Source organism: Capra hircus, chromosome 3 (genome assembly GCF_001704415.2).
Source record: "Capra hircus breed San Clemente chromosome 3, ASM170441v1, whole genome shotgun sequence".
NCBI classification, from domain to species: domain Eukaryota; kingdom Metazoa; phylum Chordata; class Mammalia; order Artiodactyla; family Bovidae; genus Capra; species Capra hircus.
The window spans coordinates 7,339,667-7,361,217 of record NC_030810.1 but is presented as its reverse complement, the minus strand read 5'-3'; the positions used below and the strand labels follow the sequence as shown (position 1 = coordinate 7,361,217).

Sequence of the window (21,551 nt, the reverse complement as noted above, 5' to 3'; positions counted from 1 at the left end):
ATGGATGGGGGAGCCTGGCGGGCCACAGTCCATAGGGTCGCACAGAGCTGGACACGACTGAAGTGACTGAGCACACACCCTTGAGACTTCCAAGAGGGTGGGTGAGAAATGCCACACCTGAGAACTTAGTGTGCGACAGTTTTATGATCAAAGGAAAAGCAGGGAGGGGAAGAAGACCTTTGTCTTCCTTGAGTAGACTTCACGCTTCCATCATCTGCTCCTCCTCCAGGAGCGTTTTCCTGTCCCTATATGGTCAAGCTAGGTACACGATTATGTGTGCAGACAGCAAGTCCTAGGAATCATTAACTTACTGAACTCACTGGGCAGGATGTGGGTCACATGCTGCCATTGTTTTGCTGTTTGGGGCACGCACCATGCTTTTGCTGCCTGGTTTTGTTGTTAAGCAAGCCTGCTTGGTTTTGTAGTTAAGGAAACCTCTCTCTCAAGTAATCATGAACTTACAAGGGTCTCCTGTTTTTCTACTTATAATTCCCTAGTGGGATTAATTATGTAATCATCTATTGTGTCCCTTCATTCTATCCCTATTATTTTCAGGGCTTTCATTTGACATTGATCTCTAAGTCTATCCCTTATTCCTTAAGGGATAGGCCTTTGCCAAGTCATAAACTCTAACCTGTACTTACTAGCTGGGATCCCTGCCATCTCTGATTCTCACCCTACACACACAGACATTTTCTAATATTCATCTTCCTGCTTCATTCAAGGAACCACAGGTTATTTGGGTTCTAGTAGTTGTAAGATTCATTGTTAACTGGCAAATCAATCCTAGTTGATAGCTCAAATACACCAAAACTCACTTGGGTTCAGTCCTTGGTCGGGGAACCCACAGCTGCATGGCATGCCCCCCGCCAATTACTCCTTGACTTAAAAAGTCGTCATGATGGCAATAGGACGCTGTTAGTAAAGGGAAGGACTTTGAATGCACTCAGGCCCTAGTTTTTGAATGATCCTGTCTCACATGCAGAGGAAAACAAGCTGGTGTAATCCACACAGGGGTCGGCACGCCACCCTCTCTCTGTTCTCCATTCCTTATTCCTTGGGTCACCTGGCCCTGAAGTTTCTTCTGAAAGTCTCGTTGCCTTGTCTTGATCTTTGTCCTAAAGTAGCCAAGGCTGTGTGCCTGCAGGTGATCTTTGCTGGATGCTTCCTGAGACAATGGAGCAGCCTTATACGTGCAGGCTTCCTTGGATGACGGAGAGGGATGTAGTGAATTAAGAGCAGGAAGCGGGCACTAGGTGAGGGGCGTATGCTGTGTGGGTGAAAACTGTGCCTGTTTCTCCTTCCTTCCAAGAGGCTTTGGTGGTCAAGGTCTACTCACATGCCCTTCACCTTCTCTGAACCCCACAGAAGGGGCTCAGTCTCTGGGACACACTTGGGAAGGGTTTCTGTCCCCTATTTGTGTTTTTCATACCTAGGGTGGAACAGTTTACGTTTTACAGTGCATACGGAATCAGCAGAGAAAGATTCAAATAAGTTTCTGTATATTCTTTCTGCTAAAGCAGGCAAGTTGACTTAAACACCTTAGAAACTCTTATCCAGGAAAGGTTGGGAAAATGCACGGTTGACTGGTTACATTTTAGTACGGAGTTGACATGGATATGAGATTTACTCATTCAAGTGTATTGACTGCCATAGGGAAACTCTGCCACAGGCTGGAGGGAAGCAAGAGTTGTGGAAGGATTTTTTTGCTATTTGAAGTTTTTCCTTAATCATGAGTCTAATTCTTAATGCCCTCTGTAGCTTTGTGCTTTGACTTCATTCATTCTTTCAGCATAAAAAGAATATTCTAGAAGTCTTGAAAAGTAATATGGGTCTTTACATAGATTTTCTTAGAGAGGAAGTGCCGGAGCTTTTGAGTCCGCACAGAGTTTGCTGGAATTCTATTTGGACAGTGTTTCTCTCCTCCCATGTTTCCTTTCACGGAATCTGCTGAAATCTCGCTCCTCTCTCCAGGAGGCTCCTTCCGCTTTCCTCCCTTCTTACTGTTGCCTTCAGCTCACTCGTTCAGCCCTCCTCCCCAAAGCCTGCTTTCTTCCAAACTTTCCCAGCTGCATGAAGCCCTGGAGCAAAGGATCTGGCTTTACCTCTGGTCAGTTTTCTCTCAGAAACTTGACATATGACTTGGAGTCTACATTTCAGAGGAGAACCCAGGTGATAACTCTGTAAGCAGGAAGCCCTCCTCCTTTGGGATGGAAAGGACTTGGGGAGGGAGGGATGTTACAACACACATTAATACTTTGTGTCTCTATCACACACATACACACACACACACACACACAAATACACACTCCTGTAATCACTTTCTTAAGAGGAAGCTACCTTATTCAGAGCTGAATGCATATAGTCATCAAAGAATATGAGAAAAAATTAACTGGAAATTTCTCTTCTGCTTCTAGGAATTTGAAGCCTATGTAAATGCTTCTGGAGAACATGGAATTGTGATTTTCTCTTTGGGCTCAATGGTCTCAGAGATTCCGGAGCAGAAAGCTATGGAAATTGCTGATGCTTTGGGCAAAATACCTCAGACAGTAAGAAGATTCTATATGATTTTTTAAAATATCTATCTTCACAAGAGTTCTAACCCCAGACTTTCAATAACTAAAGTAATTTATGAGTTGGGCTTTAAACTTGGATTTCCCTGCCACTTCCCAATTACTACTAATAATCCAAAGGTTGTTTTTTGTTTTTTGTTTTTTTTTTGCTATTTCATTCTCAACTATGCTGTTAAACCATGATCCACTGCATGAGGAGGACTCTTTCTCTCTTAACTGACTCAAAAGTATATTAAAGAGAATTTATTTTTTAAAATAAAATGAGCAGGATAGTGTTCCTTCATATTGCATAAGAATATTTCTCCAGAAAGCAGTTGGTTAGGACACTGGATTCATTTCTTATATTTCTGCTTTTGTAGTTCCATGCCCACTCATTTTATTAAGTAATTTCCCTTGAAGTTCAGAAAAGTGCAAAAATCATAGATATACAACTTGCTGAATTTTCAGATTCACAAAGTGAACACACCCATGGAATCAAGCCTCGGAACAAGATACAGAATGTTACCTGTCCCCAAAAGCCTTCTTACCTACCTTTTCCAAGGTTATATTCATTCAGAGACTCCAATTTCTAGCTAATATAGCTGATGTCTTGTGTTTTTTTTTTAATTTTTATTTTTACTTTATTTTACTTTACAATACTGTATTGGTTTTGCCATACATTGACATGAATCCACCATGGGTGTACATGCATTCCCAAACGTGAACCCCCCTCCCACCTCCCTCCTCATAACATCTCTCTGGGTCATCCCCGTGCACCAGCCCCAAGCATGTCTTGTTTTTAAAATTGTATGTGTACATTCTTAAACTCAGCTTTTTTTTCTTCTTCTGCAAGGTCCTGTGGCGGTACACTGGGACTCCACCACCGAATCTTGCGAAGAATACGAAACTTGTCAAGTGGCTGCCCCAAAATGATTTGCTTGGTACGTGGGGAGGATTTAGCATGTAGGGTCTAACCAAGGTTAAATTAAGAAAGTGGCTCAGGCAGGGCTATTCTAAAGGATTATTTAGCCAGAAAGGATTATTGTCAATGTATCCCACATTGCCTTTTACCCAGTAGGATATCTCACCCACATGCGCTTCTGCACATTTCTGCAAGGGCCATGTGTGGACGGCACTGGGCCCTGAGCATGCTTGGAGAACCCAGACGATGTCAGATGTTGAAACTCGGTGGCTTGACTGGTGGCATCACCCCCTGCTTTTCTCCTCAGGTCACCCAAAGACTCGGGCCTTTATCACACATTCCGGCTCCCATGGCGTTTATGAAGGAATATGCAATGGCGTTCCCATGGTGATGATGCCCTTGTTTGGTGATCAGATGGACAATGCAAAGCGCATGGAGACCCGGGGAGCTGGAATAACCTTGAATGTCCTGGAAATGAGTTCGGAAGATTTAGAAAATGCCCTGAAAGCTGTCATCAATGAAAAAAGGTAAGAGAAAAACTACCCAGGAATACTTGCTACTTGTATTTTGGCCATCGCCTCATAATAACCATTCAGATGTGAAAACAAGTACACCAAGATCTAGTTTATAAGTAAGATGACTTGGGGTTATTACCACTCATTTTATACAAAGGTGCTTTAATTTCTATAGAATTTATCATAAAAATGATTTTAAATATTATTTCCCCTGGTGTACTTAAAATTTCAATTTATTTTAAAAATGTCAATATAATAAATGTCTGATCTCTACGTTCCTGCAAAGAAAGAAATATTCCATTAGAAGAAGCATAGTGTCCCAGATAAAAACAAATCAGTTACTTAAGGTATGGTTTTTCCCAGCACTGAAACCTGTGAGAAATTTTGTCCATGGGGATTTAAAAATCTGCGTGTGTGTGTGTGTGAGATGTGCTGTGACAAAGGCTTGTGATAAAAGCAAAGTCAAGTTTGTTCAAATGTGGCTCTGAAAGCAAATCAATAGGTAAAAGCCATTAGATCAGATTATCTCTGCGTGAACTTTATTGTATTGCTGTCAATTGCTACAAGTAATAGGCTGATCAGAACCTTCTAGGAAGAAGTTATGGACAGGAGTGGACTTCATCCAACAGTCAGCTCTGTATGTGCACAGGGGTGCATGTGTGTGTATGTGTATGTATCTATGAGAGTATCAGGAACCTTTACCCATAGTTTCTTCATTTTGAAGGAGACATCAGTCAGGAAGACAGATGTAAAAAGACTGGAATGTTCGAATAGGAAGAGACACTATACAGGGGAACTATGATGGTGCTCACATGCATGTGATGCTTCTGATTAAAAAAGAATTGTCTACATAACCCCAGGGTAAAGTGCCCACAGTGTTAGTAACAACCTTCGCAGAGCAGTTGATGTGGTTCTTATCCATCGTTTCAATTGGCTTCTGGCAGCCCAGCTTGTCAGCATTAGGTCATGCTGCTAACGCATCACTACAGTTAAAGCCTGATTTCTTTCCATATGCTGGTAACTCATTCTTGAGGTTTGTATTAGTAACATAACTTTGACCTTTTGTTCAGTGATATGGACAACTACTTATAATCTAAAAGTGACTTGGTGGAAGTTCTCTAGTACATTACTATCTAAAAAAAAAAAAACCCACTAATCAGTCATTTCAAGTTACTAACTTTATTTCTTTCTGACCCATCGCATGTGAATCTCCTTGTTCCCCAAACTCTAAACTGGGACTGCACCCAGCTTAGAGAAGTGGAAAGATAAAGAGATAAAGAGAAGATAAAGAGAAGTGGAAAAATTTCCAACATCGTGTTATAAAACCAGGCCCAGGTGCTTAATAAATTAATGAGTGAAAGTACAAGAAAATCTATTTTGTATGAGACAATTTATATAAAAAGGTGTTTAGCAGAATTTATGGCCAAATATTAGTAGTACATTATAATAATGTACCCATATGAAATGATGGACATGTTTAAGGTCAGATATGACCAGGGACAGGGGAGCCTGGTGGGCTGCCGTCTATGGGGTTGCACAGAGTTGGACACGACTGAAGCGACTTAGCAGCAGCAGCATGACCATAATCACTCCTGAATAAGTGTCTTGCTTTTCCCTTTCTTCTCTCTTTTCTTCCCCTTGCCACCTCCTCCTTCCCCTTCTCTTCCTTCTCTTTCTCTTTCTTCTTCTAGTACATCCATACTAAGGGATGAAGTATCAAACCCATTTTGGATTTGGATATTGACTCAGCTGTTCACACAGTCCAAAATAAACAGGAACCCATTTTTTCCTTAACAGGCTGCATAGACACTCCCTCATGCAAAATTTAGCACTTAGATGGTCTGATGCCTCAGTAGTTGAAAGTATATCACTGTCTTGGATATGGCACTTTAAAATGTCTTTTATGTTGGCTAGAAGTGATTATTTGCAATCCCATTGAATGGGAAATCATTAATAATTTCTGAGATGACCTGTTCCTTTATTTCTTTATCTTGTTACCAAAAAGTATGACTAATTTCCTATAAGGATATCACTAAAAAGAGAAGAAGAAGAATAGGAAGCAAGTTTCAAATAACTTAAAATTAAAATTTTGGCTTCCAGTTTTAAGAGATAAAGAATATTTAGTGTGTGAGTGTGTGTGTGTGTGTATTTCTGATTACAATAGAAACTCTACCACGTTTGGAAAATCTGGTAGCATTCCTAACTGGAAGCAAGGATAGAGGGAGGATGGCTCACTACTGATGGTGTTCCAGGCATTCACATAACTGTCTTTGTGTTCAGCTATAAGGAAAACATCATGCGCCTCTCCAGACTTCACAAGGACCGCCCCATAGAGCCTCTGGACCTGGCTGTATTCTGGGTGGAGTTTGTGATGAGGCACAAGGGGGCATCCCACCTGCGCCCTGCAGCCCATGACCTCACCTGGTACCAGTACCACTCTCTGGATGTAATTGGCTTCCTCCTGGCGATCACGCTGACAGTCATCTTCATCACCTTTAAGGCCTGTGCCTTTACCTTCCGGAAATGCTTTGGGAAGAAAGAGCGAGTGAAGAAATCTCATAAATCCAAGACACACTGAGAACTGGGTTGGAAACTTTAGAGAAAGGTTAAATTCATGTTATGCTTACTCAAGAACTACTTTGCCAGAGAATGATGCCCCAGGGTGTGTTTTGAAAAATAAAAATGACACAGTCCCTAGTCACACACACAGGCAGAGATCTGTGAGTCTCTTTGCTGCTCCCTCTAGTACTTTAATCCGGACTTCACTCGTCTTTCAAATGACTTAAGAGAACTGGTAGGTCCTTCCTTCAACCTACAGTACCGTTCCTAGCCAGAAATGGGACCTGTCTGGGGACCACGTCTTCCTCCCCCTCCCCCAGGAATGTGTCCAGCATCGGTAGATACATTCCTCCACCAGTTACGGCTGGTTCTCAGTTATGCTCATGTTTCACAGATGCCTCTGTGCATCTAAAGAAGATGTCTCTTCCTTGTCCTTGATGTGATATGAATGAATGACATAGAGTTCTTCTGAGACAGTGTATGATTTCTGACTTTAGTGGGGAAAGAATGATGTATGAAATGGGTGGGTGATATGCCTGAGTAGATAATCATTGCTTGTACCAAACAGATCTGAATTTGACAGATGCCTAAATTATAGTGACTGGAAAGTATATTTTTTCTGATGTGATAACTAAAAATACATTAATAAATTTATGTTAATTATATTTGTTAGGTGTTCGGTCTATGGGTGTTGCATTTATTTATTATTAAACTACATGTTCTAACTACAAAAGTAATACATGATTCTGACAGAAAATTTGAAAAAGGTGTACACACACACGTGCAAGGAAATTAAAGTCACCATTACTCATGTTCCCTCATGTTTGCCAAAATAACCACACTTATTATTTTGGCAAATATGTGGAGTTATAAAATACTGCGAATATACCATATTTGGTATATTGAAGGAATGCTACTGTATTTGGTATAAGTGAAGGAAGAATTTAGAAAACACATTCTTCCTTCACTTTACCCTATTGTGAATGCTCTCTCCAGGTCTTTGTATAACATTTAATTTGTTTTAAGTGGCCAAGGAATATTCTATTGCATGAATATACCAGGATTTATATAACCACAACTTCCAGGTGTATTCACTTTTGTTTTCCTTTGTTAAAAAGATATCACTAAATATTCCAGTAGCTGAGTCTTTGTACATACATATCCATGACTGTTTCCATGGGAAAGGGCCTTCCAACAGATCAATGGTTGTTTGTTTGGCTCCATTCGTGTGAGGACTCATGGGCAAGCAGTTTATTTGCAAAGGGAAGGAAACCCTGAAGAGGAGTGGGGAGGAGGGTGGGCAGTGATGACCACCAAGAAGGCAGCTCTCTGTGGGCAGCTGGAGCTCAATCCTGCTGCTTGCCACTGGCAGCCAGTGCAGAAAACTTGGTGGATTTACCCCCCTGGAGGCAGAAGGCCCCTGGGGATCCCAGCACTTGTCCCTGTTGGTGATTGGCTGCTCCCAGGTGGTGTTCATTTCCCTGTACTTCCGGGGGTCCACAAGGGCAGGTAAGAGGGCTTTAAAATCCAGAGAGAACCCACGGGAGAGAAATGCAGATGCCGTGTTGGAGATCAGGCCCTGTGCACTAAGATATAAGAACACAGGGATCTGGGTGGGGCACCGATGCATGGTTCCCTCCGGTAAATGGTTTGAGATAGTCCCAAACTGTGTCCAGAGAGGTTCGGTCGGTGTTGAGAGAGCCAGGATCTCACCTTCTTCAGTCTAAAGTATAATCTTGAGAAAAAGACAGCATCAGTTTGATAGGCAAACGTGGAATTTTGTTTTACATTTGCTTTTATTATTATTATGATGGAGACAGGCTGGGCCCCGGGACCCTTGCTGCAGCATAGCAAGGCTTGCACTTGGACACGCCTCTTCTCTGAGCAACCAAATGCAAAGAAATTGTATGGAACCAAAAATGACTGCCTGCATACAGCAGTTGTGGCAAATTCTGGCCCAAAAGATGCAAAAAAACAAAACAAACAAACAAAAAAAAACCACCCTAACTGCCACTTTTGAAGAGCCTGGAACGAAAGCAGGGAAAGTGAAGTGGAAGTGTTGGTTGCTCAGTCATGTCTGAGCCAGGCTCCTCTGTCTTTGAAATTCTTGGAACAAGAATACTGGAATGGGTAGCCATTCCCTTCTCCACGGAATCTTCCTGACCCAGGGATCGAACCTGAGTCTCCTGCGTTGCAGGCAGATTCTTTACCATCTGAGCCACCACGCAAAGCAGCATTGGGAGTAAAAGTAGGTACTGTGAATGCCCCCTGCACACAGCACTGCCTAAGAGGTGGGCAGGACACCCCTACCCTTGCCCCATATAAGGGATAAGCTATCCCCGTAGCTGGGAGCCAGCAAGGCAAACAGTTGTGTGTTTCCACTCCCCACCCTGCAAGCCTTGCTTGAGTTTCTTGTCTGGCCTCTAGTCAGTTTCTCTTGATTGGGGAAGCAAAACCCTAGTCAGTAATGTTATTATTAAAGGCTGATTTTTTCCCAAGCCTATGAGCCATTTGTATTTGTTTTTTTGGAGAATATCTTCTGTCTGTTTTCATGTGGTATTTATTACCCTTGAACAGCAAGGAGATCCAACCAGCCCATCCTAAAGGAAATCAGTCCTGAATATTCATTGGAAGGACTGATGCTAAAGTTGAAACTCCAATACTTAGCTTGCTTAAATTCGTGTCCATTGAGTCGGCGATGCCATCCATCCATCTCATCCTCTGTCGTCCCCTTCTCCTCCCACCTTCAATCTTTCCCAGCATCAGGTCTTTTCCAGTGAGTCGGCTCTTCGCATCGGGAGGTCAAAGGATTGGAGCTTCAGCTTCAGCATCAGTCCTTCCAATGAATATACAGGACTGATTTCCTTTAGAATGGACTGGTTGGATCTCCTTGCAGTCTAGGGGACTCTCTACTTAATATTCTCCACTAAATATTATATATTTATTGAGGAAAAGGACCACATCTTCATGAGCTGTGAGCCCAACCTTCATGCGCCGGGCTGTGTTGACCCCTTTTCACACCTTCCTTCTTTAAGCCCCACTTGAACCCTTTGATTAGATAGGTTCTGTCCAATGGGTCATGCTAATTCCTTTCATCAATGAAGCTGTCTCAGCAGATCCATGACAAGTTCATTCACTCAAAGTTCTTGCTAGAATACAGGTATATAAAGTTCCCACTCAAATACACACCTGAGAGAGTGGCTTTTTGCTAGCGCAGTTGATCCCACCAACAAACACTATGTTGGGCATGATGGGCCTTGGGAAATTAAACACAAAGTCACTTCTGAGAAGCCAGAAAGACCCAGAGCTCATGAGATCCTGGACAGTCAGCATGGGAGTTCTTAGTTGTGGCACAGTGTGTGTGTGTATGTGTGTGTGTTCTAGCTGTGCCGGGTCTTCTTTGCAGCATGGGAGTTCTTAGTTGAGGCACAGTTGTGTGTGTGTGTGTGTGTGTGTGTGTGTGTGTGTGTGTGTGTATGTATTCCAGCTGTGCCAGGTCTTATTTGCAGCCTGGGAGTTCTTGATTGAGGCACAGATGTGTGTTTGTGTGTGTGTGTGTGTGTGTGTGTGTTCCAGCTGTGCCGGATCTTATTTCCAGCGTGGGAGTTCTTAGTTGTGGCACGTAGGGTCTAAGCTCTCCCACCAGGGATTGAACTGGGTCCCCAGCATTGGGAGTGTGGGGTCTTGGCCATTGGCCGCCAAGGAAGTCCCCAAGGAAATGCAGCATTAACTCCTGAGTCCATACAGGCATGCATGGCTGGGCCAGGATTTGAAAGCCCAAGGTCTTAACCACCAGTTTGCGCTGCCTGCTTGAGGAACTGCTGTCACTATTGTTTCTTTACATTCCTTAGGGTATTTATAATGACTCAAGTATTCATGTATATTCTCTTCCCCTGGAAAAGAGAATAGCTACCCATTCCAGGATTCTTGTCTGGAGAATCCCATGGGCAAAGGAGCCTGGTGGGTTCCATGGTTTGCAAAGTTGGACATGACTGAATGACTAACACAAATAACAGTTAAGCTTTGGGGGGCTGGCATGGGAATTCTAGCGAAATTGTACTGAATTTTCTTCCCCCTCCAGAGAAAAGAATGACGCATCTTTCAGGATGGAAGAGACAAATGATTTCGTGTCAGAAAAACTCAAAGGTGAAAATCTATTGCCAAGTTATTTTGGAGTATTCCCTCTTTGCACTAACTGATTTTTGTGTATTTTTTAATTCTTAAGAAAGTCCAAGAACTTGCTTCACTTATCTGCCCTTCAAAGCAAATTTCAGTGAAATTGGTTCCATTGATGTGACTATGGATTTTTGGAAATTATTTGAATAAAGTTGCTCAATTAAAATTTTAAACGTTATCCTTTACAGGCCTATTTTTCTCATATTTTCTTTGCTAAATTTAGACATGACCAGGAATCCTCCTTTACGTTTCCTATTCATTTAGAGAAGTTGTTTGCTCTGAACCTAGTTTTAAGCCCTAGAAAGAAAGTCCAGCTGCTTAGCCTTTTAAATTCAGGCCAGCAGGACTTGGCGTCTTCCATGTTTGTTACTGTTATTCAGTCGCTAAGTCATGCCCAACTCTTTGCAACCCAATGGGCTGCAGCACGGCAGCCTTCCCTGTCCTCCACTGTCTCCCAGTGAACGTCACTCAGTCCAGCTCTTTGCGACCCCATGGTCTATACAGTCCATAGAATTCTCCAGGCCAGAATACTGTCTCCCAGAGTTTGCTCAAATTCATATCCATTGAGTCAGTGATGCTATCTAACCATCTCATCCTCTGCCACCGTCTTCTCTTGCCTTCAATCTTTCTCCAGCATCAAGGTCTTTTCCAATGAGTCCACTCTTTGCATCAGGCGGCCAAAGTAACGGAGCTTCGGCTTCAGCATCAGACCTTCCAATATTAGGAGGTAGCAAATTGAATCACCGGTCAACTCACCCATAAAAGTAATTCCAAACAGCTTAATATTTTTAGATGAAAATGGAAACAGTTCTGTGATGGTCCCAAAACACCTGTAGCCACTTAACACCTGTGATATCTCATGAGTTTTTTTGGAGCTGTTTATAATAGAGTATCACAGTGACTTTTTGGTTGTTGTTGTCTTTTTCAACTTGTATACCCTTTAATTTTGTTTACTTTTTGGATACATGTAGCATTTTTAAAAAATTAACAAATGCAAATATCCCTTTTAAAATATTTATGTATTTATTTGGCTGCACCTGTTCTTAGCTGCAGCATGTGGGGTCTTCAGTCTTCCTTATGGTATGTAGGATCTAGTTCCCTGACCCCAGCCCCCTGCGTCAGGAGCACAGAGTCTTAGCTGCTGGACCACCAGAGATGTCTCAACATTTAAGTTTTAATTCTTGATTTGATTTTTTCAGTTGTAAAGACAGTTTCTCATCTAGATCATCATAAGATACAGACAGTTAAAATTTATTTTTAATTGGCGGATACTTGGTTTACAATACTGTGCTGTTTTCTGCCTTAAATTAACAGGAAATCAGCCATAGGAATATGTATGTCCCCTCCCTCTTGAACCTCCCTTCCACCACCTACCCCGTCCCACCCCTCTATGTTGTCACAGAATGTTGGATTTGAGCTATGTCACGCAGCACATTTTCACTGGCCACCTATGGTAATGTGTGGCTTTCAATGCTACTCTCTCAGTTCATCCCACCCACTCCTTCCCCTAAAAAGCCTCTTGATGAAAGTGAAAGAGGAGAGTGAAAAAGTTGGCTTAAAGCTCAACATTCAGAAAACAAAGATCATGGCATCTGGTCCCATCACTTCATTGGAAATAGATGGGGAAACAGTAGAAACAGTGTCAGACTTTATTTTGGGGGGCTCCAAAATCACTGCAGACGGTGACTGCAGCCATGAAATTAAAAGATACTTACTCCTTGGAAGAAAAGTTATGGCCAACCTAGATAGTATATTCAAAAGCAGAGACATTACTTTGCTGACTAAGGTCCGTCTAGTGAAGGCTATGGTTTTTCCACTGGTCATGTATGGATGTGAGAGTTGGACTGTGAAGAAGGGTGAGTGCCGAAGAATTGATGCATTTGAAGTGTGGTGTTGGAGAAGACTCTTGAGAGTCCCTTGGACTGCAAGGAGATCCAACCAGTCCATTCTGAAGGAGATCAGCCCTGGGATTTCTTTGGAAGGAATGATGCTAAAGCTGAAGCTCCAGTACTTTGTCCACCTCAAGTGAAGAGTTGACTCATTGGAAAGGACTCTGATGCTGGGAGGGATTGGGGGCAGGAGGAGAAGGGGATGACAGAGGATGAGATGGCTGGATGGCATCACTGACTCGATGGATGTGAGTCTGAGTGAACTCTGGGAGTTGGTGATGGACAGGGAGGCCTGGCGTGCTGCAATTCATGGGGTTGCAAAGAGTTGGACATGACTGAGTGACTGAATGGAACTGAACTGATTGTGACCTGTGTGTGGTGATACCTCATTAGTTTTAATTTGCATTTCTCTAATAATGAGCTATGTTGAGCATCTTTTCATGTGTTTATTAGTCATTAATGGGTCTTCTTTGGAGAAATGTCTGTTTAGGTCCTCTGCCCACTTTTTGATGAGTTGTTTCCTGGTATTGAGCTGAAGTAGCTGCTTGTATATTTTGGAGATTAATCCTTCATCAGTTCTTTTGTTTGCTATTATTTTCTCCCATTCTGAAGGTTATTTTTTCCTCTTGTTTATCGTTTCCCTCATTGTGCAAAAGCTTTTTAGTTTACTTAATGGACAGTAACTTTTAAATAAAATATTGCAAATATTCACAATGCAGTGACAAAACCCATGTACCAACATCTGGAGTAAATGGTTGTTAATACGTTGCTGTGTGTAATGGTTTTTTAAGTTATTAAAGATTAAGTTGCATACCTTTCCTTCCCATCCCCCTGCCTGAGGTGACCCTCTCCCTGTATGGATGTTCCCTTTCCACCCACAGCTCTACACTGCAACGTCACCTGAGTGTTTTAGCCAGGTTTGCTGCCATAACAAAGCACCAGAGACGGGTACTTAAACAACAGAACTTTGCTTCTGGAGATGAAGGCTGAGATCCAGGAGCCAGCACAGTTGGGCTCTGGGAGGACCCACTTCCTGGCCTGCAGGTGGCTTCCTTCTCATGTCACGTGGAGAGAGGAGGAGCTACCTAGTGTCTTTTATAAAGGGGCCCCACCCTCATGACCTTATTCAAGCCCAGTTACTTCCCAAACCAGCCTCCTACTGGCTTTACAAGCATCCTCTTGTGATACTGTTTTTTTAATTTGCATTATTACTGATTTGGGCATATTCTGTATGCCAATCTGCTTACATGAACCAACCTAGTTTTATGTCAATTGCAAGTAACTTCTTCCATCTGTGACTTAACTATACAATATTTTATTGTACAGAAGATAAATTTATTTTTAATTTTTATGTTGACATGTTGTGTTTTCATTTTTATTCAAGAAATTTTCTTTTTTTTTTTAATTGCACTGCATGGCATAAGGCTCTTAGTTCCCCAACCAGGGACAGAACCTAAGCTCCCTGCAGTGGAAGCATGGAATTTTAATCACTGTACCACCAGTGAAGTCCCAGAAGATATATTGTAACTTACAAAAGTTAATCCTTTATTTTTAACTGGTTTCTCTTATTACTCTCAAAGGACGTCCTACCCTAGTCTCAGGATCAAAATGACTATATTGTCTTAAATTTTTGCTTTCTGAGTTCAGGTCCATAAACCATCTGGAGATGTTTTGCACAGGCATGAACAGAATTGATCAGAGACCTGACTCTGCAATCGTACGGCTTCCCCCGGGCCTAGAGTGAAGGGCACATCCTTTCCGGCTGTGTCACGGGGACTTGAGTCTTCCAGCAGCCACCATCTTCATCACTCAGCAGGAAGTAACTCCACTGTCTGTTCCGTGGGCACCACCAAGAGTGTGAGACCAGTTTCCTGGGAAGCCTCCGGAGCAGGTTGGTTTTCTGGACTGCTTTGCAATCCTCCCACCCATGGGCCCAGGGTGGTGACTGCCTTGGGCTGTTACAGTGGGACTGGTTTGGAAATCCCACCTCCATCTGCTCTGGGGACAACCCACGACTGTCCTGCTGGCAGCGTGAGTGTAGGAAGAGTTTCCCTGCCCTTCTCCCCCTGCCTGTTTCTTGGACTTGAAGGTAACTCCTCCCTTTGGCCCTTCATGGGTTCTGCTCCAGGCCTCGCTGGGTCCCTTCCCATCCTGGCCCAGTGGACCCTGATATGAATGAGACAAGGGTGGACGGTGTGGTGTCACTTCCTCCCTGAAGCCCCCTGAGTTACACCCTGCAGACGGGCACCAGCACTTCCCCCACTGGTGGCCACCCTCCCTCACCCTGGGTGCATCATGGGTGCTGGGAGATGTCTCCCTTCCCTTAGAGCGGGGCTCCTGGAAGCAGGGCTGGACAGCAGCTGGGCCTGGCAGTGGACACACACCATCTACTTGGGAGGAACTGAAATGCAGTGAAGACACAAAGGGGACCCCAGATTCTCTGGCCTCACACACACACTCACACACATTCACACACACACACACTCAGGGGACACAGGAATCTAATCCCTGCTAGAACTGGAATTTCCCTTCACTTAATTTCCCTTCACCTCATTATCCCAAAGAGGTAAACAATTACTGTCTCAGCTCTGGGGCGTCATCTCCTTGCAGTCAGGAATCTGCTCTCCAAATAGCAAGGGAGGTTTATTTCAAGGGGAGGAAAGAAAGGGGCACTGATTATTTAAGTATAATACTTTTTCTTACAAACAGAATTAAAAGTGGTTCGCGGTGGTGCAGTGGGGTTTGACCCCCAGGAGAAAGGTATGTTTTACACTTGGACCACCTAGGAGATTCCTTCAGGTGAAGCCAAAAGCCGCTGCTGACTGCAGGTATCCAAGATGTTGAGCGTCTCCAGAGCTGCCCTCCAAACACCAGGATCTGAGTCCAGCTGTAGCTCCTGGAGAGCTGAGAGTGAGTGTACGAGGAGGATGAGGACCCCTGCAGCCAGGTCCTCATCCTCCACCCACCCTGGGTGGTGCATCCTGATGAGAGCTGACTGCGGGGCGAGGGGCTCACAGGGCTTAGAACTTCATCCCCACCCCAGTGTGAATTAGGAAGATGGCAGGTGCAGTCGTGCCTCCACACGCATCTCCCATTCCTGGGGTCTTCCATCACGTCAACAGGGACAGGAAGATGACCCCCAGGCCCCAGGTGCTATGGGGAGCAGACAGAAAGCACAGGGAACCATCAGAGCTGTCTTCCTAGAAAGCTCCCCGCAGGTTCATCCACCTGTGTGTGCCCTGGCCACCCCTGCCCCACACCCCAAATATAACCAGGGTCAGCTGACTCTCCCCTCCGGTGGTTTCACTAAACTCCCAAATGAGCAGGGTGGACTCATTTTGACTCACACTTGAATCTCCACTACTTACAATTCCGTAATGCTGGAAAATCCAGCTTTCTCAAGTAATGCGCAGACATCTGCTTCATAATGATTCCTAAAATGACAGTTAGAAATGCCCAACATATGAATATCAGGTCAGCGAGAGATTTGGTTTCTCCTGATGAGAGTTTCTGTTAAGGATTTAGTTCAGGACGTCTAGTTCAGCATCGGGCAGGTATGAAGTGCCATGGGACACACACGGGGAACTTCTGCCCGAGCCTGACTCCCAACACCTGTCCCCACTCCAGACCTGGGTCTGACCAGATGGTCTTCAAGGTCTCTCCTGCATCAGGAGACCTGCCTGCTCACCTGCCAAGTTACATGCAGCGATTCTGATCCTTGACAAGTTGCTTTTAACATAGGTCATTGTTTCTAGCAAGAAGTTGTAGAGAATGGCAGGCTTCTTCTGAGTCTGCAAAACACAAGTGACACCCAGTGCCATGGAAGAGGAGGTCCAGCAGGCTGGCTGCTCACAGACGCGGTCATCTGCTCACAGATGCCCATCCGTCTGATGCTACAGGGTCTGCCCAGAGAGGGCAAGTGCTCATCTCAAAGTCACACAGCAGAGTAGCAGGTAGGCAACCTCAGGACCTTCAGGTTTCTGTTACTCTTCTCCGGCCCAGAGAGACCACACTCGCCCACAACCTGCACTGTCTGATAGGGTAGTCACTGGCCACACATGATCCCTGAGCACCTCAAATGTGGCTTGCTGTTGTTCAGTCGCTCAGTTCTGTCCGACTCCCTGGAACCCCATGGACTGCAGCGCGCCAGGCTTCCCTGTCCTTCACTATCTCCCGGAGTTTTCTCAGACTCATGTCCACGGATTCGATAATGCCATCCAACGTGGCTAGTCTGAATTAACTGTAAAGTGCCTCCTGGATACTGAAGACATTATCCCCAAAAGGTAAACTATTACATTAATAATTGTCTATTGATTGCATGTTGAAATGGCAATGATTTGGAATTACTGGGTTAAATAAAATCTATGATTAAATTTGGTTTCACCTCTTTTCACTTTTTTTCAACAGAAATCTTAAAGATGGGTGTGTGGTTGGCATTCCCTTTCTGTCAGACAGAGCTGGTCTCAACACCTCATGTCTAGCAGGCTTACAGAATGAAGCCCCAAGCCCCTGGGGCTGTCCTCTGCCTCAGCTTCCTCACCAGGACGGAGCACAGGGTCATCTGGAAACTGCTCATCTCCTTGGGGGCAGCGGCATCACTGTGGTCCACGGAGCTCTCCAGCGCCTTCCAGCCCCAGAAGTGCACACACTGGAACATGGTGGCCACGCAGGCCTGGAGGACACAGGACAGGATGGCAGGAGAGGCGTCAGGCAGCCCCGGGGGCTGGCACTCCATCAGTAAGCTAGGAGCAGCCCCCAAAGGCCTCAGGGAACCAAAGAAGGGTGGGCTGATGAGCCCCAGGCGGCTGCCTGGGACCCAAGCCCTCCTGGCCCATGTGACACCTCGGACACGTTTACTGAGAAGCCCCATGAGTGTAGATGCAGCCCCAGTGCCCCCTCAGCCATTAGCCAGCACTGGGTGCCCTCAGCAGCCCTGCCGGGACCTACTACCTCCAGGAGCCTGGAGTTTGGGGGCCTGGCTGCAACCCCCCAGATCCCCTCTCCCCAGATCTCCCTCACCCCGTCCCCTGCAGTAACCAGGCCACTGGTCTCTGGCCTCTGCTGGGGTTGGGCCACAGGAAGGTACTGGAATGGACGGCAGGGAAGGAGGTTGGGGTGTCTGCCCCCCCAGGAGGAGGGGCAACAGCCACCAAGGGGGCCCCTGTGCCATGCTGGCCTCTCCTCTTTGTGGCTCCTTCATTAAGGCCTCTCATCCCCTTTGGGGGTAGGTGGTCAGTTTCTTCCCTGAAGCCCTGCCTCCAGGTCAGTTGCTGTTAAAACATGAAAGGACTGTGAACTTTTGATAGAAGGCAGTGAGGATAATGAAAGTGTTAATTGCTTCAGTCATGTCCGACTCTTTGAGACCCCATGGACTGTAGCCCGCCAGGCTCCTCTGTCCATGGAATGCTCCAGGCAAGAATTCTAGAGAGGGTAGCCATTCCTTTCTCCAGGGGATCTTCTCAATCCAGGGACTGTCATGAGTCTCCTGCATTGAAGGCAGGTTCTTTACTGTCTGAGCCACATGGGAAGCCTTTGACGGTGTGGATCACAACAAACTGTTGTGGAAAATTCTTAAAGAGATGGGAATACCAGACCATCTTACCTGTCTCCTGAGAAACCTGTATGCAGATCAAGAAGCAACAGAATCAGATATGGAACTATAGACTGGTTCAAAATTGGGAAAGGAGTGCGTCAAGGCTGTTTGTTGTCACCCTGTTAAATTACTTACATGCAGAGTACATCATGTGGAATGTTGGGATGGATGAATCACAAACTGGAATCAAGATTGCTAGGAGGAATATCAACAACCTCAGATATGCAGATGATAGCACTTTATTGGCAGAAAGTGAAGAGGAACTAAAGAGCCACTCAATGAGGGTGAAAGAGAAGAGTGAAATCTCTGTCTTAAAACAGCATTCAAAAAACTAAGATCATGGCATCTGTTCCCGTCACTTCATGGCAAATAGATGTGGGAAAAGTAGAAATAGCGCCCGGTTTTATTTTCTTGAGTTCCAAAATCACTACAGACGATGACTGCAGCCATGAAATTAAAAGATGCCTACTCCTTGGAAGAAAAGCTATGACAAACCTAAACAGCATATTAAAAAGCAGAGACAAATCGCTTTGCCAACAAAGGTCTGTATAATCAAAACTATGGTTTTTCCAGCAGTCTTGTATGAATGGGAAAGTTGGACCATAAAGAAGGCTGAGTGAAGAAGAATTGATGCTTTCAAAGTGTGGTCCTGGGGAAGACCCTTGAAAGTCCCTTGGACTGCACAGAGATCAAAGCAGTCAATCCTAAAGGAGGAAATCAACCCTGAATATTCATTGGATAGACTGATGCTGAAGCTGAAGCTCCAATATTTTGGCCACCTGATGTGAAGACTGACTCATTGGAAAAGACTCTGATGCCAGGAAAGACTGAGGACAGGAGGAGAAGGGGGTGACAGAGGATGAGATGGTTGAATGGCAGCATCGATTCAGTGGATGTGAGTCTGAGCAAACTCCGGGAGACAGTGAAGGCTAGGAACACCTGGCATGCTGCAGTCTATGTGGTCACAGGATGGGACACCACATAGTGACTGAAAGACAGCAGAAAGGGTGGCTGGGGAAGGCATCTGGAGAAGAAGGAAAGTACGCCATGTTTCCCTTCACAGAGCTGAGACTCCTCAGTCAGCCGGTTTGTGGGCTGTCTTGACTGGTCCCTTTCTCAGCCTGGTGGGAGGAACCAGCAGATGGTGGCCTCTGGGGTCCTGGGAAGACTGAGCGAGGTGGGGGACACCTCAGCTAGCCAGGGTGGCAGCCCCGAAGCATGTGCTCCTTGTGGGGACAGCGGGGCCTGGGCATTGTGCACAGAGCCCAGGTGTATCTCACCTGGGCCGCATCGGAGCAGGGGTCCTGGCAATGTAGCATGAGGGGGACCCAGGCTTTCTTTACTTCCTGCTTGAAGAAATGCTTCTTGGAAATCCTGACCACCTGTGCCAGCTTCCCGAAGAGGACGAAGGCTTTTAAACGGAGCAGCTCACTCTCCTGCAGCCAGAACACACAAGCTATTTCTGAAACGTAGGAAGCAAGAAGCCCAACAAAACCTCAGCCGTTTGCCATGGACCTTCTTAAATGCCTTGGCGCCTGCAGAGCCTTCTGGATCATTCCATCATGATGGAGTGTCTCCTGCAGGGCTCTGGGGACTGGGCAGTATTGGTGTTTGTGATCTTTTCTTGCCTAGACAGGGGCTGCGCTGGATCTGATCGCCTACCACCCCAACCTAGCAGAGTCCCCACACCACACCTCACAGGTATCCAAAGAGCATTTTTGGCTGCGAGGAATTAAAGTCAGGGGAGGAGGGTCCCATGGGCCCTAGAACAAGATTTTTTTTTTAAACCAGCTCCCGTGATCAGCCAATTGATACATCAGCACCCAAGTGCGAACTGCAGCCCTTTTCATTCCAGGGCACCTCTCTCCTTTAGGGGGTGAGCAGTGGCCACCTTCTACCAAGCAGCCATTTGTGGGGACCCCCACGAGGGCCAGGGCTGAGTAAGGCGCCAGTGTGGACTCACGTTGTCAAAGAAGGTTCTGCACTGCTCAGAGATGGCGTTGAAGGCGGACCCCAGGTCCCCTTCCCGCAGCTCAGCCAAGACCTTGGCCAGGACCTCCAGGCCCTCAGAGGTCACGCTGGTGCTCACGCCCGGCACCCGCAGGGAACACAGGCACTTCTCCAGTAAGAGCTTCCGGTACTGCCTCACCTGGGGCACGGGGATGTCAGCCCCCGCCCGGCTGCCCGGGACAGGCCAGCATGGGCCCCCACCCCCCACCCCTGCCTTGGCCCCCGCGGACCTTCCTTGGGGCCCCGAGGGCCATGTTGCCGAGGGCGCGCAGGGAGAGCACCCGCAGGACCTCATCCTCCTGCTCTGCGCCCTTCTCTAGCATCAGCACTGCCCGCTTCAGCAGCTTCTCCTGGTGCAGGATCGGGTCACTCATGAACTGGAAAGGAGAACTGTTCACAGTAACCCCCGAGAGAGGCTCTTGTTCCTCAGCCTCAAAACGGGACAGGTGATGCGACTCGATGCCCAGAGTGGCGTCCCTGGGAACAGGAGAGGATTCGGAGCTCCACCTCCCAGGATCGCCTCTGGGCTCCTCCGCCGCCAGCTGTGGGACCCTGGTAAGTCCCTGGACCCCTCGGAACCTCAGCTTCCTCACCTGTAAAAAGGGCAACAGCAGTACCTGCCTCATGGGGTCGCTGTGAGGCTCCGATGCTGAAATACGTGGGGAAATCCTAGCTGAGTGTTATCTAAAGGAACACACCTGTTCATCATTTGTTCCTTCCCTTAACGTGATGGGAGCGGCCATGGTGTGCAAGAGCCACGCCCACTGAGTCAGAGCAGAAATGCCCAAAAGGCATGGATTCCACTCCCCTGGGCCTCCGACAGTCACTTCTAGGCTCGCACCCAAAACGCTGGGCCCTCGGGGCCACGCGGAGGCCTGTGGCATGCCTGGGTGCACGTGCGTTTTATAAACCTTGGTGGTGGTGGTTTAGTCGCAAAGTCGTGTCTGACTCTTGTAACCCCATGGACTGTAGCCCGCCAGGCTCCTCTGTCCATGGGATTCTCCAGGCAAGAATACTGGAGTGGGTTGCCATGCCCTCCTGCAGGGTATCTACCTGACCCAGGGATCGAACCTGGGTCTCCTGCAGTGCAGGTGGATTCTTTACCGACTGAGCTACAAGGGAAGCCCCATTATAAACCTTAGAAAGTGAAGTCGCTCAGTCGTGTCCGACTCTTTGTGACCCCATGGATTGTAGCCTACCAGGCTCCTCCATCCATGGGATTTTCCAGGCAAGAATACTGGGGTGGGTTACCATTTCCGTCTCCAGGAGATCTTCCCGACCCAGAAGAAAACTAAATACCCAATGGGTGGCCGTGGAATGGAAAACTGATTCTTC

The 21,551-nt window shown here is 46.1% G+C and overlaps 2 protein-coding genes across 7 annotated transcripts in view; one reads left to right on the top strand and one right to left on the bottom strand.

The window, feature by feature from the left end:
• LOC102190288 (UDP-glucuronosyltransferase 1-1) overlaps positions 1 to 7,213 on the top strand; it is a 162,429-nt gene extending 155,216 nt beyond the window's left edge. For all 6 annotated transcript variants that reach the window (XM_018040974.1, XM_018040966.1, XM_018040958.1 and 3 more), the window contains exons 2-5: positions 2,418 to 2,549; positions 3,406 to 3,493; positions 3,782 to 4,001; positions 6,270 to 7,213. In XM_018040974.1, the coding sequence (XP_017896463.1) occupies positions 2,418 to 2,549; positions 3,406 to 3,493; positions 3,782 to 4,001; positions 6,270 to 6,567 (738 nt within the window). In that variant the 3' untranslated portion in view covers positions 6,568 to 7,213. The remainder of the gene's footprint in view (positions 1 to 2,417; positions 2,550 to 3,405; positions 3,494 to 3,781; positions 4,002 to 6,269) is intronic.
• Positions 15,238 to 21,551, bottom strand: part of MROH2A (maestro heat like repeat family member 2A) — a 58,525-nt gene continuing 52,211 nt past the window's right edge. Inside the window, exons 36-42 of the mRNA XM_018040933.1 lie at positions 20,447 to 20,593; positions 20,170 to 20,355; positions 19,487 to 19,642; positions 17,154 to 17,285; positions 16,302 to 16,404; positions 15,982 to 16,047; positions 15,238 to 15,517 (exon numbers count right to left, since the gene is read on the bottom strand). Coding sequence (XP_017896422.1) covers positions 15,396 to 15,517; positions 15,982 to 16,047; positions 16,302 to 16,404; positions 17,154 to 17,285; positions 19,487 to 19,642; positions 20,170 to 20,355; positions 20,447 to 20,593 — 912 coding nt within the window. The 3' untranslated portion in view covers positions 15,238 to 15,395. The remainder of the gene's footprint in view (positions 15,518 to 15,981; positions 16,048 to 16,301; positions 16,405 to 17,153; positions 17,286 to 19,486; positions 19,643 to 20,169; positions 20,356 to 20,446; positions 20,594 to 21,551) is intronic.